The following is a 26,137-nucleotide window of genomic DNA, read 5'->3' as shown; positions in this document are numbered from 1 at the left end:
AAGGCGCTGCCATGGAGCGATTGGAGGAGAGGGATCCAGACTCAGAAATTAAGATTTTTGGCAAGGTATGCTTGGGCTAAGGGGGTTATTGAAAAATTAGCTGACTTAACTACTAGCGCGCGGGCGTGTTTATGCAATTTTGTGTTGCTTATATATATATATATATATATTGGGCACCTTGATTGTTTTAGAAACCGTGTTATATTTAATTTGTTTCCTAATTATTCTTCATGCAAGACTTTCCTTGCTTACGTTTTATTTGTTTTTCTAATTATTAGGCATGCAAGATTTGCCATACAATAAAACATTATAATATTGATTTTTTAGAATTGATACAGGTATCTAATACGCGTATTTTTATTTCCTAACTATCTAATACAAGTATCTAATACCTACCAACGAAATTATGGACATACGTAGGTATGTATAAATTCAATAACTTATTTTTTAAACTATTACATTTATTTATTTCTCAATTATCTAAAATCGGTATCTTATACTTACTAACAAAAGTATGTGCATACGCGGGTATGTATATACCCAAGAATTTGTTATTTGACTAATTGCATTTTATTTTTGTTTCCTAACTATCCAATACCTACTGAAGAAAATATTGTAATACCCGGTCGACGTATATACCTCAAGTGGAAGTACCCAATGTATCTACACACTTATATACCCGGTTGTGTAAAGAAATCTTGGAAAATATTGTACATACCCAGTCTACGTGACATATATCTAAAGTAAAACATGGCTACGTATATATCCGGCTACGTGACATATAGGTATATAATATGTAACCAACATATTTCGAGTACAAAACATATATAACTAAGATATTTTGGGTTATGTACGTACTGTTGGAAATATGCCCTAGAGACAATAATAAATTAGTTATTATTATATTTCCTTGTTCATGATAATCGTTTATTATCCATGCTAGAATTGTATTGATAGGAAACTCAGATACATGTGTGGATACATAGACAACACCATGTCCCTAGTAAGCCTCTAGTTGACTAGCTCGTTGATCAATAGATGGTTACGGTTTCCTAACCATGGACATTGGATGTCGTTGATAATGTGATGGACAAGACCCAATCCTAAGTCTAGCACAAGATCGTGTAGTTCGTATGCTAAAGCTTTTCTAATGTCAAGTATCATTTCCTTAGACCATGAGATTGTGCAACTCCCGGATACCGTAGGAATGCTTTAGGTGTACCAAACTTCACAACGTAACTGGGTGGCTATAAAGGTGCACTGCGGGTATCTCCGAAAGTGTCTGTTGGGTTGGCACAAATCGAGACTGGGATTTGTCACTCCGTGTAACAGAGAGGTATCTTTGGGCCCACTCGGTAGGACATTATCATAATGTGCACAATGTGACCAAGGAGTTGATCACGGGATGATGTGTTACGGAACGAGTAAAAAGACTTGCGGTAACGAGATTGAATGAGGTATCGGGATACCGACGATCGAATCTCGGGCAAGTATCGTACCGATAGACAAAGGGAATTGAATACGGGATTGATTGAATCCTCGACATCGTGGTTCATCCAATGAGATCATCGTGGAACATGTGGGAGACAACATGGGTATCCAGATCCCTCTCTTGGTTATTGGCCGGAGAGTTGTCTCGGTCATGTCTGCATGGTTCCCGAACCCGTAGGGTCTACACACTTAAGGTTCGGTGACGCTAGGGTTGTAGAGATATTAGTATGCGGTAAACCGAAAGTTGTTCAGAGTCCCGGATGAGATCCCGGACGTCACGAGGAGTTCCGGAATGGTCCGGAGATAACGATTTGTATATATGAAGTCCAGTTTCAGCCACCGGGAAAGTTTTGGGGGTCATCGGTATTGTACCGGGACCACCGGAAGGGTCCCGGGGGTCCACCAGGTGGGGCCACCTATCCCGGAGGGCCCCATGGGCTGAAGGGACGTGGGAACCAGCCCCTGGTGGGCTGGTGCACCCCCTTGGGCCTCCCATGCGCCTAGGGTTGGAAACCCTAAGGGGTGGGGGCGCCTCCACTTGGCTTGGAGGCCAAGCCACCCCTAGGGCTGCCGCCCCCTCCCTAAATGGGATCTACAAGGGGCCGGCACCCCCCCTAGGCCCCTATATATAGTGGAGGGGAGGGAGGGCAGCCGCACCTGAAGCCCTGGCGCCTCCCTCCCTTCCGTGACACCTCTTCCTCCCCGCTTGTGCTTGGTGAAGCCCTGCCGGGATCCCGCTACTTCCACCACCACGTCGTCGTGCTGCTGAATCTCCATCAACCTCTCCTTCCCTTGCTGGATCAAGAAGGAGGAGACATCTCTCCCAACCGTAGGTGTGTTGAACGCGGAGGTGCCGTCCGTTCGGCGCTAGGATCATCAGTGATTTGGATCACGACGAGTAGGACTCCATCAACCCCGTTCACTTGAACGCTTCCGCTTAGCGATCTACAAGGGTATGTAGATGCACTCTCCTTCTCCTCGTTGCTAGATTACTCTATAGATTGATCTTGGTGATGCATAGAAAATTTTAAAATTCCGCTACATTCCCTAACAGTGGTATCAGAGCTAGGTCTATGCGTAGATTCTATGCACAAGTAGAACACAAAGTAGTTGTGGGCGATGATTTGTTCAATTTGCTTGCCGTTACTAGTCTTATCTTGATTCGGCGGCATTGTGGGATGAAGCGGCCTAGACCGACCTTACACGTACACTTACGTGAGACTGGTTCCACCGACTGACATGCACTTAATGCATAAGGTGGCTGGCGGGTGTCTGTCTCTCCCACTTTAGTCGGATCGGTTTCAATGAAAAGGTGCCTTATGAAGGGTAAATAGAAATTGGCATATCACCGTTGTGGTTTTGCGTAGGTAAGAAACGTTCTTGCTAGAAACCCATAGCAGCCACGTAAAACATGCAACAACAATTAGAGGACGTCTAACTTGTTTTTGCAGGGTATGCTATATGATGTGATATGGCCAAAAGGATGTGATGAATGATGTATGTGATATATGAGATTGATCACTTTCTTGTAATAGGAATCACGACTTGCATGTCGATGAGTATGACAAATGGCAGGAGCCATAGGAGTTGTCTTAATTTATCTATGACCTACATGTCAATGAAAACACCGTGTGATTACTTTACTTTATTGCTAACTGTTAGCCGTAGTAGTAGAAGTAATAGTTGGCGAGGCAACTTCATGAAGACACGATGATGGAGATCATGGTGTCATGCCGGTGATGATGGTGTTCATGTCGCGCCTCGAAGATGAAGATCAAAGGCGCAGGATGATATTGGCCATATCATGTCACTTTATGATTTGCATGTGATGTTTGTCATATTTACATCTTATTTGCTTAGAACGACGGTAGCATAAATAAGATGATCCCTCATTAAAATATCAAGGATTGTGTTCCCCCTAACTATGCACCGTTGCTAAAGTCCATTGTTCCGAAGCACCACATGATGATCGGGTGTGATAGGTTCTAACGTTCACATACAACGGGTGTAAGCCAGATTTACACACGCAATGCACTTAGGTTAACTTGACGAGCCTAGCATGTACAGACATGGCCTCGGAACACGGAAGACCGAAAGGTCGAACATGAGTCGTATAGTCGATACGATCAACATGAAGATGTTCACCGATGATGGCTAGTCCGTCTCACGTGATGATCGGACACGGCCTAGTTGACTCGGATCATGTATCACTTAGATGACTAGAGGGATGTCTATCTAAGTGGGAGTTCATTGAATAATTTGATTAGATGAACTTAATTATCATGAACATAGTCAAAAGGTCTTTGCAAATTATGTAGTAGCATACGCTTTGGTTCTACTATTTTAGATATGTTCCTAGAGAAAATTTAGTTGAGAGTTGACAGTAGCAATTATGCGTACTGAGTCCGTAAACTGAGGATTGTCTTCATTGCTGCGCAGAAGGATTATGTCCTTAATGCACCGCTTAGTGAGCTGAACCTCGAGCGTCGGTTGTGGATGTTGCGAACATCTGACATACACGTTTTGATGACTACATAATAGTTCAGTGCGTAATGCTAAATAGGTTTAGAATTGAGGCACCAAAGACGTTTTTGAAACATCGCAGAACATATGAGATGTTCCAAGGACTGAAATTGGGATTTCAGGCTAGTGCCCACGTCAAGAGGTATGAGACCTCTGACAACTTTCCTAAGCCTGCAAACTAAAGAGAAAAGTTCAATCATTGAGCATGTGCTCAGATTGTATGAGTACTACAATCGCTTGAATCGAGTGGGAGTTAATCTTCTAGATGAGATAGTGATGATTCTTCATAGTCACTGCCACCAAGCTATTGGAGCTTCGTGATGAACTATAACATATCAGGGATAGACATGATGATCCTTGAGCAACTCGTGATGTTTAACACTGCGAAAGTAGAAATCGAGTAGGAGTATCAATTGTTGATGGGTAAACCACTAGTTTCAAGAAGGACAAGGGAAAGAAGGGATACTTCATGAGACGACAAATCAGTTGCTGCTCTAGTGAAGAAACCCAAGGTTGAATCAAACCCGAGACTAAGTGCTTCTGTAATGAGGGGAACGGTCACTGAAGCAGAACTACCCTAGATACTTGGTAGATGAGAAGGCTGGCAAGGTCGACAGAAGTATTTTGGAAATATGTTATATTAATGTGTACTTTACTAGTACTCCTAGCAGCACCAAGGCAATAAATACCGGTTCGGTTGCTAAGCGTTAGTAACTCGAAATAAAAGGCTGCGGAGACTAGCTAAAGGTGAGATGACGATATGTGTTGGAAGTGTTTCCAAGGTTGATGTGATCAAACATCGCACGCTCCCTCTACCATCAGGATTGGTGTTAAACCGAAATAATTGTTATTTGGTGTTTGCGTTGAGCATAGACATGATTGGATTATGTTTATCGCCACACGGTTATTCATTTAAGGAGAATAATGGTTACTCTGTTTATTTGAATAATACCTTCAATGGTCTTGCACCTAAAATGAATGGTTTATTGAATCTCGATCGTAGTGATACACATGTTCATGCCAAAAGATATAAGATAGTAATGATAGTACCACGTACTTATGGCACTGCCATTTGAGTCATGTTGGTATAAAACGCATGAAGAAGCTCCATGTTGATGGATCTTTGGACTCACTCGTTTTTGAAAAGATTGAGACATGCGAACCATGTCTATTGGTAGATATGCATGAAGAAACTCCATGCAGATGAATCATTTGGACTCACTTGATTTTGAATCACTTGAGACATGCAAATCATACCACATGGGCAAGATGACTGAAAGGCCTCGTTTTCAGTAAGATGGAACAAGAAAGCAACTTGTTGGAAGTAATACAGTTTAATGTGTGCAGTCCAATGAGTGCTGAGGCACGCAGTGGATATCGTTATGTTCTTACTTCACAGATGATTGGAGTAGATGCTGAGTATATTAACACAAGTCTGAATTATTGAAAGGTTTAAAGAATTTCAGAGTGAAGTTGAAGATCGTCGTGACAAGATGATAAAATGTCTATGATATGATCATAGAGATGAATATCTGAGTTACGAGTTTGGCACACAATTAAGACATTGTGGAAATTGTTTCACAACTAATACCACCTGGACCACCATAGTGTGATGGTGTGTCCGAACATCACAACTGCACCCTATTGGATATGGTGCATACCATGATGTCTCTTATCGAATTACCACTATCATTTATGGGTTAGGCATTAGAGACAACCACACTCACTTTAAATAGGGCACCACACAACACCGTTTAGAGAAACCTAAGCTGTCGTTTCTTAAAAGTTTGGGGTTGCGATGCTTATATAAAAAAGTTTCAGGCTGATAAGCTCGAACCCAAAGCGGATAAATGCATCTTCATAGAATACCCAAAAATAGTTGGGTATACCTCCTATTTCAGATCCGGAAGTAAAAGTGATTGTTTCTAGAAACGGGTCCTTTCTCAAGGAAAAGTTTCTCTCGAAAGAATTGAGTGGGAGGATGGTGGAGACTTCATGAGGTTATTGAACCGTCACTTTGACTAGTGTGTAGCAGGGCACAGAAAGTTGTTCCTGTGGCACCTACACCAATTGAAGTGGAAGCTTATGATAGTGATCATGAAACTTCGGATCAAGTCACTACCAAACCTCATAGGTCGACAAGGATGCATACTACTTCAGAGTGGTACGTAATCCTGTCTTGGAACTCATGTTGCTAGACAATAATGAACCTACGAGCTATGGAGAAGTGATGGTGGGCCCAGATTTCGAAGAATGGCTCGAGGCCATAAAATCTGAGAGAGGATCCATTTATAAAAGAAAGTATAGACTTTGAAAGAACTACTTGATGGTCGTAAGGCTGTTAGGTGCAGATGGATTTTAAAAGGAAGACAGACAATGATGGTAAGTGTCACCATTAAGAAAGCTCGACTTGTCGTTAAAATGTTTCCCGACAAGTTCAAGGAGTTGACTACGATGAGACTTTCTCACTCATAGCGATGCTAAGAGTCTGTTGGAATTATGTTAGCATTTACTACATTATTTATGAAATCTTGCAGATAGGATGTCAAAACATTGTTTTCTCGACATTTTTCTTGAGGAAAGGTTGTATGTGATACAACCAGAAAGTTTTGTCAATCCTGAAAGATGTTGACAAGTATGCAAAGCTCCAGCAATCCTTCTAAGGACTGGAGTAAGCATCTCGGAGTTGGAATGTATGCTTTGGTGAGATGATCAAAGATTTTGGGTTTATACAAAGTTTATGAGAAACTTGTATTTCCAAAGAAGTGAGTGGGAGCACTATAGAATTTTTGATGAGTATATGTTGTTAACATATTGTTGATCAGAAATGATGTAGAATTTCTGGAAAGCATGCAGGGTTATTTGAAAAGTATTTTTCAATGGAAAATCTGGATTAAGCTACTTGAACATTGAGCATCAAGATCTATAAGGATAGATCAAAAACTCTTAATGGTACTTTCAAATGAATACATACCGTGACAAGATTTTGAAGGAGTTCAAAATAGATCGGCAAAGAAGGAGTTCTTGGCTGTGTTATAAGGTATGGGTATTGAGTAAGACTCAAGAACTGACCACAGCAGAATAGAGAGAAAGGACGAAGGTCATCCCCTATGCTTTAGACATATGCTCTACAGTATGCTATGTTGTGTACCGCACCTGAAGTGTGCCAAGCCATGAGTCAGTCAAGGGGTACAAGTGTGATCTTGGAATGGATCACAGGACAACGCTCAAGGTTATCCTTAGTAACTAGTGGACTAAGGAATTTTCTCGATTATGGAGGTGGTAAAAGAGTTCGTCGTAAAGGGTTACGCCGATGCAATCTTTGACACTAATCTGGATGATTCTGAGTAGTAAACCGGATTCGTATAGTAGAACAGTTATTTGGAATAGCTCCAAATAGAGCATGGTAGCTGCATCTACAAGATGACATAGAGATTTGTAAAGCACACACGGATCTGAAAGGTTCAGACCCGTTGACTATAACATATCTCACAAGCATAACATGATCAAACCCAGAACTCATTAAGTGTTAATCACATGGTAATGTGAACTAGATTATTAACTCTAGTAAAATCTTTGGGTGTTAATCACATGGGGATGTGACCTTGAGTGTTAATCACATGGCGATGTGAACTGGATTATTGACTCTAGTGCAAGTGGGAGACTGTTGGAAATATGCCCTAGAGGCAATAATAAATTAGTTATTATTATATTTCCTTGTTCATGATAATCATTTATTATCCATGCTAGAATTGTATTGATAGGAAACTCAGATACATGTGTGGATACATAGACAACACCATGTCCCTAGTAAGCCTCTAGTTGACTAGCTCGTTGATCAATAGATGGTTACGGTTTCCTAACCATGGACATTGGATGTCGTTGATAACGGGATCACATCATTAGGAGAATGGTGTGATGGACAAGACCCAATCCTAAGCCTAGCACAAGATCGTGTAGTTCGTATGCTAAAGCTTTTCTAATGTCAAGTATCATTTCCTTAGACCATGAGATTGTGCAACTCCCGGATACCGTAGGAATGCTTTGGGTGTACCAAACGTCACAACGTAACTGGGTGGCTATAAAGGTGCACTGCGGGTATCTCCGAAAGTGTCTGTTGGGTTGGCACGAATTGAGACTAGGATTTGTCACTCCGTGTAACGGAGAGGTATCTCTGGGACCACTCGGTAGGACATCAACATAATGTGCACAATGTGACCAAGGAGTTGATCACGGGATGATGTGTTACGAAACGAGTAAAGAGACTTGCCGGTAACGAGATTGAATGAGGTATCGGGATACCGACGATCGAATCTCGGGCAAGTATCGTACCGATAGATAAAGGGAATTGAATACGGGATTGATTGAATCCTCGACATCGTGGTTTATCCGATGAGATCATCATGGAACATGTGGGAGACAACATGTGTATCCAGATCCCGCTGTTGGTTATTGGCCGGGGAGTTGTCTCGGTCATGTCTGCATGGTTCCCGAACCCGTAGGGTCTACACACTTAAGGTTCGGTGACGCTAGGGTTGTAGAGATATTAGTATGCGGTAAACCGAAAGTTGTTTGGAGTCCCGGATGAGATCCCGGACGTCACGAGGAGTTCCGGAATAGTCCGGAGGTAAAGATTTGTATATAAGAAGTCCAGTTTCGGCCGCCGAGAAAGTTTCGGGGATCATCGGTATTGTACCGGGACCACCGGAAGGGTCTCAGGGGTCCACCAGGTGGGGCCACCTATCCCGGAGGGCCCCATGGGCTGAAGGGACATGGGAACCAGCCCCTGGTAGGCTGGTGTGCCCCCCTTGGGCCTCCCATGCGTCTAGGGTTGGAACCCCTAAGGGGTGGGGGCGCCTCCACTTGGCTTGGAGGCCAAGCCACCCCTAGGGCTGCCGCCCCCTCCCTAGATGGGATCTACAAGGGGCCGGCGCCCCCCTAGGCCCCTATATATAGTGGAGGGGAGGGAGGGGAGGGAGGGCAGCCGCACCTGAAGCCCTGGCATCTCCCTCCCTCCCGTGACACCTCTTCCTCCCTGCTTGTGCTTGGCGAAGCCCTGCCGGGATCCCGCTACTTCCACCACCACGCCGTCGTGCTGCTGAATCTTCATCAACCTCTCCTTCCCTTGCTGGATCAAGAAGGAGAAGACGTCTCTCCCAACCGTAGGTGTGTTGAACGCGAAGGTGTCATCCGTTCGGCGCTAGGATCATCGGTGATTTGGATCACGACGAGTACGACTCCATCAACCCCGTTCACTTGAACGCTTCCGCTTAGCGATCTACAAGGGTATGTAGATGCAATTTCCTTCTCCTCGTTGCTAGATTACTTCATAGATTGATCTTGATGATGCGTAGAAAATTTTAAAATTCTGCTACGTTCCCCAACACGTATATACCTAGTGATTTATCCAACGTATGACCTTCATTATATGCAAAAAGATACACGTACGACGAGACATGCATGGACTTAAAACATGGACCATTTATTACTACTTTTCTCTATCCTATCTAATCTGGGCAGGTATTAAGTGTCCATATCAAGCAATAATTCTTTTCTAATAAAATTTATCCATCAATCCTAATACTAGTTACACGCGCGCTGATCTTAATGTCATCCAATGGTTTATAAACTAGGTGTTCAAGCACCTAGGCGTCCCAAACTGACGTCCCGGGATTAAAATAGTTATTTGATCATAATGGACCTATATAGTCCCGGAGTGGATCTTCCCGAGCTCCCCCAAACCGCACACACTATCCACGACGCCCTCCCGAACCGCCGCCGCCACCCCTCCCAAATCTCCCACCACCGCAGCCGGCCTCCCCGGATCAAGCCACCACCACCCCGCCCCACCGCCGCCGCCGCCCCTCCCAAATCGCCCCGCCACCGCAGCCGCCCTCCCCGGATCGCGCCGCATCCCGGCCTCCTAACGCGCCCCACCCCGCGGCGCACCGCCTCCCATCCTCCCAGCGCGCCGTCGTCCTACCCCGTGGCGCATAGCTGCCCCGTCAGGCCTCCCGACCACCACCGGCCAACGCTGCTCCATCATCCCCATGTTGCACCGCTTGTCCCCTAGTTCTTCCCCAACGAGGATCTGGATCGGGGTCATCCAGGTGCTCGCCGTGGACGAGGAAGGCCGCCAACTGCTATGGGTGCGGCCTCTCGACTCCGCCCCACCCGTGCCTCCTCGCTGTTTTGCATCTAGCCATGCTTGCGCCGGCGGCCCGGCAATCTATATCGAGCGAGCAATCCAACGCCTCATGCGCGAGAAGTCCATCCAGGTGGTGGCCGTGGGCCTCCCGCAGCACACTCGGCGACCTGCCCAAGGCCTAACCGGCGACCTTCCCTAGGCCTGTGATGTGACCTTCATGCCTGTATATTCTCTAGGTTGTTGCCATGGTCGTCGGCAGTGGATCCCTTGTGCCGTCGCCGAGCTCTAGATGGCGCACCAGGCCATGTTTCACACCTGCTCACCAGCGCTACTATGCACATGCTCGTGGATTCACTATCTCCTGTGCACCCATGAGCCCCAACCCCACCGCCTCTGACATCTCGATGATGCACTAGTCGCCCCACTACTGCTGGTAGCTCCTGCACCGCCCGTCCCCGAGCAGCTGCTCCAGCAGAAGAAGAAACCCAACAGTCCAAAGGGGATTTTAGTTCAGGCTGGGAGATGTTGCAAGACAGTGCAATTTTTAATTCAGGTGTATGTTCTGCTGCCCGCATGATTTGTGCATTGTCACTCCCGGTGCTCCATGCCCCATCATAGAGGCTTCCATGTCGCCGTAGCTTCGGCCTTCCGCAGCGACTTGGACCTGGCAGCAGGAAGGAGATGGCTCTAGTCACCTGGGACCTATACTACTAATCCATATTCACTCTCCACCAGCGACCTTCCCTTGGTCCACTCTCCGACCTTCCGTTGAGCCTGTCCTGCTACCGTGCACAGCGCTCGGCGGCTTCCCTGGCGCATCTCCAAAATAGTTGTGCGCCATCTCCCTTTTTATATTTTTCTTTTTCTGAACTTGCTACCAATTCGGGTGTGCCAAGAAAAGATGGCAAAAGACAGAAAATAAGAAGAATGTAAAAGGGTCAAAGAGCCTCGTGTTGTGGATAAGAAATGTGTGGTGTACGACAGGATAAGGACACATGTTACTACAGGGTGAATAAATAAACATTTGGTTCGCAGAAAAGAGATACATTTTATTATCATGTGCACACGGACCAGTTCTAAACTTACATCTTTCAATTCTATTGTTCATAACAAAAAAAGGCTAAGAGGAGCCCGGTTCATATTGTTTCATTTTTTTGTATCTGAAGTTGCGCGAGGAAGTCACATGAATAGAAGAAAAGAAAGAAAATGATGTTTATTGTGCTACAGTAGATGGGTGAAATTTGCGGCACTTGGGTGTTGTTTGTCTATGTACGTGTCAACATGTTATTTAAAGAAGTTCTAGTGCATACATTTGCATAGTTGAGATGACAATAAAAACATGAGTTCATTATATGGATGCGACAGATGGTGCTTCAGTCAGATGATTGTGGTTTTCTATTAAAAATTTGGACAAATAAATGACATATGTTTGCAACCTAGTTTTGTTCTCGAATGCATGCAGGATGTACAAGCAAGCGCAAAAGTGTGTGCGGTGTGATTTTGTTGCCTTTAATTTTACATAAAATGAGAAAAACAAATTCCAATCAATTTCTTTTTGTAGTTCACATGGAAATCACATGGCAAGTTTGGAATGTAAAAATATGCACATGTTCACGCATACTAAAACTATTGCAATTAAAAAAATGATAAATGTGTATTGAAGCATACATTTTCTGATTTCCTAGGAGATCATGAAAAAATACCGTGATGTAATTCAAATTTCAATGACACATTAGTTCGATGTCTATATAAAGAAATATATTTTCCCTATTTCTAAAGAAATTCTCGTATGTGATTAAAAAAAAGCTAAGCTAAGTCACTACTTTCTCGTATGTGATTAAAAAAACAAAGCTAAGCTAAGGCACTACTTTCTCGTTTGTTAAAAACCAGAAAGTCCATATTAAAAAGATGGAGAAGTTCGATGATTATAGAAAACTCAGAATTTCCTCGTTATTAAAGAGTGGAAATAAGAAGTTCAAAAAAATAACAAGAAGGTCAACTTTTAAAACTAGAGCGCTTCAAAATTCATAAAAAGATTAATAAATAAAACCAGGAAGTCCATATTAAAAAGATGGAGAAGTTCGATGATTATAGAAAACTCGGATTTCCTCATTATTTAAGAATGGAAACAAGAATTTCAAAAATAAAAAAACAAGAAGTTCAACTTTTAAAAATAGAGCGCTTCAAAATTTCATAAAAAATAAGTAAGAAATAAAACCAGGAAGTCCATATTAAAAAGATAGAGAAGTTCGATGATTATAGAAAACTCAGATTTCCCTCATTGTTAAATAATGGAAACAAGAAGTTCAAAAATAAAATAACAAGAAGTTCAACTTTTAAAAATAGAGCGCTTGAGAATTCATAAAAAAGATTAAGAAAATTCAGAATAATATTCATAAAAAACTCAGATATTTTCACATAACCGAGAGAAGTTCAGATTGATAACTGCCAGAAGTTCACGTACTACACAGTGTGCATCTGTATGCAAAAAAAGAATCAAAAAGCCAGGGCCGAAAGTTTTGTTACTAGAAGTTTAAGTGCTCGGCCCGAGAAAGTTCAAAAATCTTGTGAGAGAGGTTGAACAAAAAACGTGACAGAAGTTCAAGGTGAAACAACGAGAAGTTCAATACTGCAAGGAATGCATTTTAGATAGTAATCTAAGAGTAGAAAACAAAAAGGTTAAAAGGTTTGTTGCAAGAAGTTCACGTGCTCCCTCGGTGAAGTTCAAGATCTCTAGTGCGAAACGTCCGACCATAAATTATATATAAAAAACAGGCAAAAAACAACGTTGTTTTTCCCATTTATAAAACTGCTCTTAAACGATAAAAATTTGTAACGTGTGTCTACATGAAAAAGATGCTCCTATTCATAAGCTTTCCAATGGTATATTATATGCTATATTCCGATGAATGGTTTAAAAGTTTTATGTATACCGTTAAAAACACATTTTTATGCATTTAAAAAAATAGTTTGAACCGCCGCGAGTATGAAAAACTGAACAACACGAAAAAGTTGCGTGTTTGCAACAACTTTTCATTGGCATATCATTTTCTCAATTCCGGTAAGTGGTTTGGGAGTTACAGGCAAAAACATCACGTCATAAACAGAGTGAAGTTCAAACAGACGTCCCCGGGAAGTTCAACTACTTCACACAGTGCATTTTCCATTCGCGATGAAGGCAGAAATTATGATCTAGTCATTTTCTAATTTACTTCAGAATAGCAGGATATCATTTGTGTAAGTTCAAATCCTCGTCGGAGAAAATTAAAAAAATTATCGTGAGAGAGGTTTGTACAAAAATACTATCATTTATGTAACACTGACGAATGAATGAGAAAATTACAAACGAAAATACGTCACAGAAGTTCAACGTGAAAACAACAGAAAGTTCGACTACTATAGTGAATGAAATTGAGATGAAAAACTTTTAAAATTGTCGCGAGTATAAAAAAACGATCAACATGGGAAAGTTGCGTGTTTACATCAGCTTTTCATCGGTATATCACTTGCTCAATTCCGGTGAGTGGATGGAGAGCTACGAGCAGTGGATGGAGAGCTACGGGCAAAAAAAGCACGTGAAAAACAGAGTGAAGTTCAGGTACAAGCGCCGAGAAGTTCAGGTTCTTCACGCGGTGCATTTTCGAAGAATCTATTTCGCGATAAAGGCAGAACGAATGATCTCGCCATTTTCATAATTACTTGAAAACGGCTAGGAATCAGAGAAAACCATCAACATGAAAAAGTTTCAAATTTTCCATAGCTTTTTAGCGGTATATTATTTGCCCCATTCCGATAAAGTATGTATAAATTACGGCAAAAATACGTTTTTAGCCATTTTCAAAACTGACATAAAACCATAATGAATTAGGAGAAACATTATATACAAAAAAGTTTTGCATTTCTTCAAGCTTTCCAACGCCATATCATTTGCTGCATTTGGACGTGCAGTTAAAAAATTAGCTCAAAAATACGAACTCGGTGGAAGTTGTACCGTTTTCTAAATTACTTTTAAACTGTTCAAAATTAGAAAAAACTTTTAACATGAAAAAGTAGCGCATTTTCATAAGCTTTCCAACGCCATATTATTTGCCTCAATGGGATTAGCCATTTAGAAATGACATCGAAAAAACGAACTCGGCTGTTCGGTTTGCGAAATTCTATGATTTTCCGAATTACTCTTTAACCGTAGGGAATTAGAGAAAACTTTCAACATATGGAAGGAGCATTTTTGCAGCAGCTTTCCAACGCCATATTATTTGCCTCATTTCGATAAACGGTTTAAAAATGTGATCAAAAATACGATTCACATTTTTTGTATGAAGAAAAAACGGTTTTCAAAACTGCTCTTAAACCGCTTACATTTTGCCAAAAATTTAACTTAGGTCATGATACTGATGTCCATAGCTTTTCAACGGTATATCGCAAGCCCCATTTGGACACCTTTTAGCTGAAGTTCAACCTTGTACTCGGGGAAAGTCAGACGCGTTACTCGAGAAGTTCATGTTGTGATCAGAATAGTGTTTATGTATGTATAGTATTACTATTTATCACCCAGGGTGCAGAATAGATTATTCTTCACCCGAGGTAATCTTACGATCATTTCATAATTAAATTACGTTTGGAATTCAAATAGTTACATTAATTATACTTCTTTATCATTCTCAATATACTTCATTAAATATTTTAGGATACCCCAATACGAGTTTTGTGGGAAAAAATATCGTTTTTGACGTACTTTTTGCAATATACTTTTTTTCACATACGAACAAATCAGTATATATGTAAACCTTTAAAAATATGTAGACTCACATAATTTTTTTCATTAAAACCATTTTAAGGTATCTAGTGGTTAATAATTAAGTATATTAAAAATAATAAAGAGGTATAAAAGATTCATCTATGGGTATATGAGGAGCGGGAGTACGTACTCTCAGGAGTATACAACCATTATATATATATATATAGGGTCGCGTTATTCGTCATTCTGGGTGAGGAATAGTTATTCTTCACCCCCTCTCTATTTTGACGTCAATACATCGTATTTTTAGGTTTCGTAAATTTTTTCCTATTTCATACGTAAAAAGAGAACGTAACAAAATATATACTCGCCGTAAAAAATATTTTATGTTATGTAAAGTTACAAACGTAAAAACATACATAAAAATGCAATATTTTTGGTCTTATAACCTATTTTTTTGTTTTCTTATACCAAATTTTATGTAGTTAATCAATATGAATGTAACTATTTGTATTCCAAACATAATTTGTTTATGAAGCGATCGTAATATTACCTCGGATGAAGAATAAATTATTCTGCACCCTGGGTGATGAATAGCAACACTGGGTGAGGAATAATTATTCTTCACCCCCTCTATTTTACCATCAATGCACCGTAATTTTACATTTCGTAAGTTTTTTCTTATTTTCGACGCAAAAAGAGACCGTAAGAAAATATATAATCGCTGTAAAAAATATTTTATGTTATGTAAAATTATAAACGTAAAAATATAGTCTAAAATACACATAAACTGCAAATTTTCGTGTCTTATGACCTATATTTTTATTATCTTATGTCAAATTTTACGTAGTGAATCAATAGGAATGTAACTATTTGAATTCCAAACGTAATTTAATTATGAAATGATCGTAAGATTACCTCGGATGAAAAATAACCTATTTTGCACCCTGGGTGATGAATACTAACACTATATATATATATATATATATATATATATATATTCTTTGTAACAATAAGAATATTCTAACTTAAAAAATTGAGAGGATTCTAACTTCAATTTTATTGCTATAAAAAGTAAATATCTTTTTTAGACATCAAATCTTCTGGTTAAAGAGGTAAAATCCAGTTTATTGCCCTGTAGAGACACAACATGGTGTTAGTTTGAGTTGTAGGGTAGGCCGATTGATTGCCTTAGTTTGGTGGTTCGAACAGGAGCTGCTACTTTTTTCTTTGAATTAAATTCTTGATTTATATTGTGAGTTCAAGGATATAAAGAATGTGTACCCGTTTCAAAAAAAAAGAATGTGTACCCAGTTATCATATTCTTTTAGTGAAAAGACGCAACCGAGTCTATGTAGGGCTCTAGCTTTGCCCAACTTTGAATTAACAAAACTACTTATCAATCAACCAGGATATAGCAGCAACATTCAACATAAAAAAACAACATCAGAAAACACAACAATACAGAGGCACTAGAAAGCAATTTACTAAGCCTCACACTTCACACATGAAGTATATACACATAAACACATACTTGAAGACATCGAGGTCCATTACGGCGACTGGACATGGAACAAGGAAGCATGCCGACATTGGAGAGGAAATGAAGATGCACCGTCAAGGCATGCCATTACCAAACATAAAGGGCATCGGCGCGACACATCCATCCAACTCCATCTCCGAAGGAGGCCACAACCTCCTTGCATGGATCATAAGGCGCCGCACCGTCGAAAGATGAAAAAGTTCCCTAAGAACATTGAGGATATCGTCGAAAAATGTCTCCATGAAGAAAACCGGTGAGACAACTAGGGATTTCTCCTGATCTAGATCCCCACCCTAGCTCCACCCACAGCCTGAGGACTGGCCAGCCAGCTAGCGCGGCCAAGATCCAGATAGGAGGGAAGTACACCGAGAAGGGAAGACAAGCAGGGGCTAGATCTGGCACCGTCGGCCACCGGGGCAGCCACGCCATGGCTCCAATCCACCAGTGGTCGGTCGGTTGCCCGACTAGGCCACAAAGCACCACGCCATCCCAGTCACTTGTCGCCAAACAGGGGGCCTCGTCGGAGGGGCCGCTGCGCAAGATTCATGGCTCTTTGCCGTTGGGCAGGAGCAGCACAAGCCCCATCACCACAATCCCTGGTTGCGCTGCGGGCTTGCCCAGCGCCAGCCTCCTGTGGCTGCAAGGAGGGAGGGTTAGACCGATGGGAGGGGGAGATCAGCCCCGAGTTGCCCGAGAGGGGCGGTGCGGGGAGGGGGGTGATCTCACAAGCACCACTTTGCACATCAAAGGCCATTTGTTTGGTTGGCTAGCCGGTGCGCGTATTCACTGCAAGCCGCGTGTTCGCACTACCTTGCATGAAAAATGTGCTAGAACACTTCAATGTGTACCACAAGTTCTAGCATGAAAGTGACCATTTGTGCCAAGTTCAAGCACTATCGGTGTAATTGACTCAATATGTAACTACATATGATGGCACACTTTGAAGAGGCTAGTTGATATGTACTTGAACACTTCAATGTATAGTTGTATACCCAAGTTTTAGCACTAAAGCGACTATCTGCGCCATGTTCAAGCACCACCGGGGTAATTGACTCAATATGCAACTGCACATGATGACACACTCTGAAGAGGCTAGCTGGTATATACTGGAACACTTCAATGTATACCGCAAGTTCTACCGGTAAAGCGATCATCTGCGTCAAATTCAAGCACCATAGGTGTAATTGACTCAATACACAACTACACATGATGACACACTCTGACGAGGCGAGTTGATATGTACTGAAACACTTCAATGTATAGTTGTATACCCAAGTTCTTGCACTAAAGCGACCGTTTGCGCTAAGTTCAAGCACCACAGGGGTAATTGACTCAATATGCAACTACACATGATGACACACTCTGAAGAGGCTAGCTGATATGTACTGGAGCACTTCAATGTAGACCACAAGTTATACCAGTAAAGCGACCGTTTGCGTCAAATTCAAGCACCACGGGTGTAATTGACTCAATACGCAACTACACATGATGACACACTCTGAAGAGGCGAGTTGATATGTACTGGAACACTTCAATGTATAGTTGTATACCCAAGTTCTACCACTAAAGCGACCATTTGCGCCAAGTTCAAACACCGCCGAGGTAATTGACTCAATATGCAACTACACATGATGACACACTCTAAAGAGGCTACCTGATATGTACTAGAACACTTCAATGTATACCACAAGTTCTACCAGTAAAGCAACCGTCTGCATCAAATTCAAGGACCACAGGTGTAATTGACTTAATATGCAACTACACATGTTGACACAGGCGAGTTGATATGTACCGGAACATTTTGTACACACCGTCAACTTCTATATGTGTGTCAACAAAATTACATGTGTAATGGTAGCCAGAAATTTTTAAGTATGCATCTCATCAAAAACACATCTAGAAGTTTTTTAAAAAAAGCAAGGCAAAAGACTTGTCATTTTCATTGATCAAGGAAGAAGATTTTAGGCAAATAGCCGCAAAAGCAGAGAACATAGAACTACTCTCGCGGCATTACAATACTCAAGTGGATGGTATCGGTCGTTGCCCAAAGATGGACCTTCTCTTTGATCTTCGCGACGACCATCAGTCAAGAGGCGGTGTTGCGAAAGACATGCGAAAGAACGCAGCACATCTGAAAGTTAATCTTTAATGAACGTGAAATGCTTTAAAACACCGTTAGCATAACTTTAGAATCCTACGACATATTTTTGAAAGCCTCACCTGCACCCTCCACACTATTATCCATCCATCATCAGTACTCCCACTTACCTTGTATAGAGATTGTGTCAATTAGTTTGGATAGGAGGGAGTAAATAAATCTCTCTTTTTTTGGCGAAAGGGAGGGAGTAAATAAATCGATCGGCAGACTCACACAACAAACATGTACTCCCTCCGTTCCTAAATATTTGTTCTTTTAGAGATTTCAAATAGACAACCACATACGGATGTATATAAACATATTTTAGAGTATAGATTCACTCATTTTGCTCCGTGTATAGTCAATTGCTGAAATCTCTAGAGAGACAAATATTTAGGAACGGATGGAGTAGATAGCAACACGACCAATCATCTGCACTCTTCAGCATTATCCTACGAAAAATCCGGAGTTGAGAGCAAAACGTAGAGATGCATGTGCCGTCCTGGCGTGGCCGGGGGAGCAAGGACACTGCACATAAAACAAGCCGTGGTGGCGATGGCGACTTCGGTGAGGGCAAAACGGCAGTGTCACGAGGTGTGAGCGGCAAGAAAGGGACCATGCTTGCACCAACTACCATGGACACACACCCACCCCTCGTGCCACGGTTTTGTCCCTCCTCCCCTCCTCCTCCTCCTCCTCCTCCTCCTCTCCTTTTAAGTTCGCCCACCCTACGCATATGAGGCCGCCATACAGATGATACCCCAGATAGATAGGTACATATGCATGGCAGCAGGTGGCCACTTCTCTCCCCTACCCCTATCTCCATGAACTGCTACCATGGACGGACGGACGCCTTTGCTGGTGTGAGAGACTGAAGCTGCCAGCATGATCTGCTCGTCCAGCATGCGAGCCGAAAACGCGTTCCATCGCGCGGGGTTGTATATTTGGAATTTTGGCTCCATCAGATCATGCTGCAGCTTCATTTTCTCACGGCCACCAACGGATATAGGGATTGTCTGGTTTCTTTTGCGTAAGTAGGCGGGCTTGCATGCATGGAAGGTAAATGCTTGCTAATTTTGTGTTGTTTGTCCTGCCTTCTCCTTCTGTTTCCGTTTCTGTTTATTAGTGTGTTCTTTTCGTTACCATGCTTCATTTTTCCTCAAGAGGTTCTCTCATACAAAATCTCCCAGCCCTTTCCAGCTTCTCAAGAGGTTCTCCAATCAGGATGGTGTGTAGTCTATTGCACTTGCATTTGTTTAGTCCTCTTGCATATACCATCAAATTAAGATGGTTTATGGCTTTCTTAGCGGAAGGCAAGGAAAATGAAATTTATGCCCCACAAATGCTTCACTTTCTGTTTATTTATTTATTATTTTCCTTTTTGACCAAGCAAGATTGTAGGAATCCCAGTATAATAATTAGGAACCCAAATTGAAGTTCATGAGGACTTTGGAGCCCAATCCAAATTGAAGCATTGCTAACACTTTTGTTTTGTTCATATCTTAATGAGATCGCTCTGCATACAAAATCTCGTTTCCACCTACCTTTGCTTTAATTCTACAGAAATTCAAATTGGACAGTTTAATTATTGTCTCTCTTAACATGAAAACCTTTTGGCCATTCAGTACTGGATTTTCAGTGGTGGACGGGCAGAAGTGCTAGCTCATCCAAAAATAATCCTGGCAATGGCAGCCAATTGTATCTTTTGGCATGCGTCTGTTTTTGCTGCATGATGGAAATTACAATGTGAGACCCTTCAAGAGAAGGAAAGAAAATGCTGGAGTTAAACGTACGATTACGAAGAGGTGAACGAGACAGACAATGCAATAACTATACCAAATTTAAACTAATTATTGGGTAATTGAGTTGTCGGCAAATGGTATAGGAGAAAACCACAATAAGGTACAAATTAACCAAATATGATCATGTGCAATTAGATTCCTTGCCTCCAAAAGGACATGCAACTCATACGCTGGGTTCACTGATATAACATATAATAAGGCTCTGATGTTTGTGCTTAACAGCGACATAGCATCATGCTACTCCCCTAGACCTCTAGGCTTCCTGTTGGGCCACAATAGCAGGCACGTTCAATGGAAGCCTAGCTTTTGATACGTAAGTGGTGCATGTTTGCCATCTAAATTATGCAACTGTGATCTGAAAATACTACAGTGATACTTTGTCAAGTTGTCTCTGAAAAATAATGGCCACAGCGGTTAGGCCTTTATTAGCTTGCGCCTTGTACAGATTATTTCTAGCCATGTATTTGCGTAGTTCTCGTCCGATGCAGATTATTTTCAGCCATGTATTTGTGTGCCTGTGCATTCAGAAAGTGGATGAAAGCATCCAAATTGACAAGAGGAGGGCGAACGAACCGTGCAAGCAGCGTAGCCACCGCCGCAGGATTAAGCACGCGACCCCCTGCTGATTCCTCCACCAGCCGCATCTCCTCTCACCGTTAAGCACGGGCCCCCCTTCCACTTCCAGCTTCTCCACCGTCTTCCCAAGTCTAGCAGACGGAAAGCACAAGATACAGGGGCCGAACCTATGGACCTGAAGGTTTCCAAGTTGCCATGTCTTTTAGACATTCAGAATGTCCAGAAAGGCAGCTTGGAAAATGGACAACGTCGTCCCCAATGCTATTTGGAATCTATCATCATGAACATTTATCCAGAAGAAAGGCAGCTTGGAGTATCATCATGAACATTCTTGATAATCATGGCGTTATATGACAAAAATTTATTCCAAAATAAGCAAAGCAAAAAACACAGAAGGAAACAGCACACAAAGATGCAGATCTTAAAACCATACACATCCACGGGGGTACGTTAAATTCCAGTCACATCACTTCACTCGCACAGAGCAAGTTGATAATTATTCACGACTCATTTACTAGCAAAAATTGGCGACAAGCCTATCTCAAAGTTTCCTTGGGACATATAACGTTCCAGCGTTAGACCAAGATGAGATCCCAAACAAAGGGCACGCAGCAAGCTGATAGGTGAAACCGAATCAACCTACGCCTCGTCAAGGGCAAGAACACCTGGGAGGGGCTTGCCTTCCAGCAGCTCCAAGCTCGCGCCACCGCCGGTCGAAATGTGGCTCATCTTGTCGGCCAGCCCAGCCTTCTCAACAGCAGCAACAGAGTCACCTCCACCGATGATGGTCGTCACACCCTTCCCAGTAAGCTCAGCCAACTGCTTCGCGATTGCCTGAGACAACAACAGCTGCAATTAGCAACAACAACGAATACGAGATACATGAATGTACGTCATGTGATATTGCACTAACATCAGTGCCTGCGGCAAACTTCTCAAACTCAAAGACTCCCATAGGACCATTCCAGATAACAGTCTTGGTGGTGTCCAAGGCTTCTGCGAAAGTCTTGATGGAATCTGGACCAACATCCAGACCCATCCAACCATCAGGGATAGCAGTGGCAGGAACAATCTGAAAAATAGTACAAGGGTGAGCATCAGCAAGTAAACACCTAATCATGTCTAGGGGACAAATGTCAGTTGAATTACACTGAGAGCCTTTGAAACTACTACTAATTTTTGGAGTATAAAGTGCTATCACAAGGACCATCCAAGGTGTAAAATGAACAAACCTTGCTTTCAGCATCTGCTGCAAACTTGTCAGCCACAACAACATCGGTCGGTAGCAAGAGCTTAACACCCTTGGACTTTGCCGTTTCAATCAGTGAAGTTGCCAGTTCAAGTTTGTCTTCCTCCACAAGGGACTTCCCAACAGGTAATCCCTGGGCCTTGTAGAATGTGAAGATCATACCACCACCAAGGATGAGGATATCAACCTTGGCCAGCAGAGACTCGATCACACCAATCTTAGATGAGACCTTGGATCCACCAACAATGGCAGCAAATGGCTTCTTTGGGTTGGCAACAGCTCCGACAAGATAGTCAAGTTCCTGGAGTAATTAAAACAATTAGATATCATGCTTTCTGAAATATACTTGTTTCAATGCTTTTTGTAAAATGTAAGTACGCATCTGAACTATCGCCCAGAGGTTGCAAAATGATCAGATAACAAAGGATCCATGTACTGGCTTGCTCTTCTAAATCATATGCCATCTCATATGTAGCAAATGATACTTTTTTCTTTTTTCAATGTTTTTAAGATTTTAAGCAAATAATATAGAGAAATGAGATTCGTTTCAGCTATACTATACCTTCTGCATGAGGAAGCCAGCAACAGAAGGCCTCAAAAACTTGGTTACACCCTCGGTTGAAGCATGAGCCCTATGTGCAGTGCCGAAAGCATCATTTACGTAAAGGTCAGCAACCGATGCAAGCTTCTTAGCAAACTCAGGATCATTCTTCTCTTCCTCCTTGTAGAATCTCACATTCTCCAGGAGTAGAACACCGCCATCTGGCAAAGCAGCAGCCAATTTCTCAACTTCTTCACCAATGCAGTCAGGGGCCATCACAACCTATTTGACAGAGACATAAACGATGTACAAATGTAAGTGCTGTTAATCTAGTCCAAAAAGACAATGGAATTACAAGATTCTATCATCCCATAACATACTTCAAGTCCAAGGAGCTCAGATAGGCGTGGAACAAGAGGCTTCAAGCTGAACTTGGGGGTGACACCTTTTGGGCGGCCCTGAAAATTACAACAATGAATTACATTAGAAAACGCAATAGCAAGAATTACACTCAGTTTTTTTATTGTGTTCCTCATCATATCAGGTAACATAAGTACTACACTACTAATCCAAATCACAGCATAAAGTTGTTTGTTGGCAACATAAGTTCAGGTGAAAGCAACACAGTTTAACCTGGATAGTTCTAAAATCAGTAAAATGTATAATGGTATGAAAGGTTAAAAGGGTACATGATCTGTTATCAAGACCTTTTAAGTTATCATATCAGGAACCAGATAAGAGATAACATAGCATCCCATCAGATGTTCTAATAGAGTACTACTTGGTTATGAAGACAACACCAAACAAAAAGTTCTCTGAATGTCAGTGAAATGTGGAGGTGCAAACAACTTGAAAGGTTTTTGTAACTGCTCCTACTAAAAATCAAAACACAACAATGAATACCCACAATTAAAGACGTTCATTTTAGGGCAACAAATCAGTTAAAAAGTGAAAAAGGAAATCGATGCTCCACTTGGGCAGTCATCATTAAATCCAATCGCCTAACAACTGAGATAACCATCACACCAATGCATATTATAACGTAGGTTCATCATTACAATGATGATTAAACGATCTAATGGGGACCATAACTGTGCAAAAGACACAAACTGGTTCATATAGTCTGGCAACATTATCTTAAGTTGAAGAGGGCATTGGCTGAACCTCACAGTTCTGACAGTAAACTAATCTAACAGTATACTAATTAGAAGCAGGAACTGACATACTGCAATGGTTGCAGGACTGACTTGAATTACAGACTTGCAGATGCAAAATTAACTGAGCAAAACTGAACCACTTCTGCCACATGTTCACATCCTTGCACATAACAAACACCAATATTGAAGACAAGTGTAAATGGCTACAATCCTAAGAAAACTAACACCAAAATTGTAGACATGTGCAAATGACCTTACAGTCCTAAGGAAACGACCCACTATTTATCGCCACTGATCTTAGTCCTGAAGCTCAAAATGATGACCCGGAATCACTTGATCGCATCAATGCTCCCAGGAACCACACATCCGATCCCCATGAATAAATCCAAGGCCAACTTCTTATAGGCTACTAGCATGCGGTATGCCTCGGACCAACGAGCGTGGGAGGGTTGGGGTGCTCACCAGATGGCTGGCCAGGATGACCTTGGCGCCCTTCTCGAGGAGGTACTTGATGGTGGGGATGGATGCGCGGATGCGGGTGTCGTCGGTGATCTTCTGGGCGTCGTCGAGCGGCACGTTGAGGTCGGCGCGCACGAACACCTTCTTCCCCTTGAGATCCGCCTCCCCGAGGGTGCCCACGCTCCTCTTGGTCGCCATCGCTGCACCCAAAACAGACGCCACGAGGAGGAGGTCAGACGTCGGCCCGCGAGGGAGGGAGGGAGGCGGCCGCGGATCGTGATCGGAGGCGGGGGGGAGGGCTCACCGTCGAGGAACCGGATCGAATCGGCGGCGATCTGGGCGAGGTGGTCGCTGGATTGGAGTGGCGATGGGCTTGGCTTTGGTTTGGATGGATGTGGCGACGCTGCCCGTGCGCTCCGGTTTTCTTTATAGAGGTCAAGGCGTAGTTCGCGATGGGAGGGAATATTCGGGGGGATTTGCGGTGGCGGTGTGCCGATGACGTGTGGGGTCGATGGGAGGTGGGACAGGGTGGCAGCGGGAGGGGGTGGGTCAATGCGGGGTGGGACAGGGTGGCAGCGGGAGGGGATGGTTTTCGTGGGGTGTTGTCTGGGTGTGGCTTGGAGCGGGGGTAAGGCTGCTCACAGTGGGCAAGAATATAAGCTAGTAACTTACACACTTCCCTACACTATGTTACTACCTCCGTAGTGGGTAGGAACATCTATGTAGTGTCATGTAACGATGTATTTATTAGGTTATAGACTCATTGTTTCTTGGAGTGTGTGATGTTTCGGTAACTTAGCTAGTTACCACAAGCACCTCTCTCTTCATTAAATATGTGCCACATAAGCAAAGTTGTATTGGAGTGTGTGATATTACTTCTAAGTTCCTCCCTATTGTGACCAGCCTAAGAACGGTGCGGCGCCCGTGGGTTCTGGGCCCGCGGATTGCCGACGGACGGCTTGGATTGGATGGTTTTGGAACGGAAAAAGAAATGAGGGGAAGGTTCTGGAAAGCATGGCGCGTGGAAATGCCGAGATGGGCGGCCCGTCTCCTCATTTGCTCCGACAACCCCCGACCCGTGTCGTTCGATCAACGGGGCCTTGGGGCCGTGGTTTTGTGTGGCACATTTTTTTCTTTTTGGATTGGAAAAGTCTAAAATTCCTGCACATCATGCAAACGTTAATCATTTCTGTGTTATGTACCATTAACTTGTGATGAATGAATCTCATAGCATAACATCAATTCGGATCAATTCAACACAAATGTTCTCTTAACATTGTGCCTTCAAATTTGTTGGCATAGACATGCCCATGATCAGGAAAACAGAACCATCATGCAACACTTGAGCTAGTCTTAGAGGCCAGACTAAGAATACTTCTTACCGTTTATTATTTCACACGTGCATATGAGTCTTCCTCTGAGCCTCGTGTTATTGCAGACTCGAGAACCATAGCAGTTATAGCATGGAACATAAACATAATTATGAACTTGGATATAAATAATATCATTTATTATTGCCTCTAGGGCATATCTCCTACACACTCTCACTTGCACTTGAGTCAATAATCTAGTTAATGCTAATGCACTTTATGTTGGGGAACGTAGTAATTTCAAAAAAAATCCTACGCACACGCAAGATCATGGTGATGCATGGCAACGAGAGGGGAGAGTGTGTCCACGTACCCTCGTAGACCGAAAGCGGAAGCGTTAGCACAACGCGGTTGATGTAGTCGTACGTCTTCACGATCCGACCGATCAAGCACCGAACGCACG

At 42.6% G+C, this 26,137-nt stretch overlaps 1 protein-coding gene across 1 annotated transcript; it reads right to left on the bottom strand.

The window, feature by feature from the left end:
• Positions 1 to 21,350: 21,350 nt before the first annotated feature.
• On the bottom strand, positions 21,351 to 24,827 carry LOC125517439 (phosphoglycerate kinase, cytosolic). Its single transcript, XM_048682639.1, has 7 exons — positions 24,669 to 24,827; positions 24,368 to 24,564; positions 23,129 to 23,206; positions 22,770 to 23,030; positions 22,191 to 22,508; positions 21,872 to 22,030; positions 21,351 to 21,792 (listed from the first exon to the last, which is right to left on the bottom strand). Exons 2-7 carry the CDS (start codon positions 24,560 to 24,562, stop codon positions 21,598 to 21,600), a joined length of 1,206 nt encoding a protein of 401 aa, XP_048538596.1. The 5' UTR covers positions 24,563 to 24,564; positions 24,669 to 24,827; the 3' UTR covers positions 21,351 to 21,597.
• Positions 24,828 to 26,137: the final 1,310 nt, after the last annotated feature.

This window comes from Triticum urartu, chromosome 6 (assembly GCF_003073215.2).
Source record: "Triticum urartu cultivar G1812 chromosome 6, Tu2.1, whole genome shotgun sequence".
In the NCBI taxonomy this organism is placed as follows: Eukaryota; Viridiplantae; Streptophyta; class Magnoliopsida; order Poales; family Poaceae; genus Triticum; species Triticum urartu.
This window is presented reverse-complemented; position numbering and strand designations above follow the sequence as displayed.

What these genes read in the sequence shown, in the direction of transcription:
- LOC125517439 (XM_048682639.1), bottom strand. Translation starts at nt 24,562, where the DNA reads ATGGCGACCAAGAGGAGCGTGGGCACCCTCGGGGAGGCGGATCTCAAG. An exon ending in TCATCCTGGCCAGCCATCTG is followed by an intron (nt 23,207 to 24,367) that starts GTGAGCACCCCA and finishes TGTAATTTTCAG; the next exon opens with GGCCGCCCAAAAGGTGTCAC. An exon ending in AGTTTGCCGCAGGCACTGAT is followed by an intron (nt 21,793 to 21,871) that starts GTTAGTGCAATA and finishes TTGTTGTCTCAG; the next exon opens with GCAATCGCGAAGCAGTTGGC.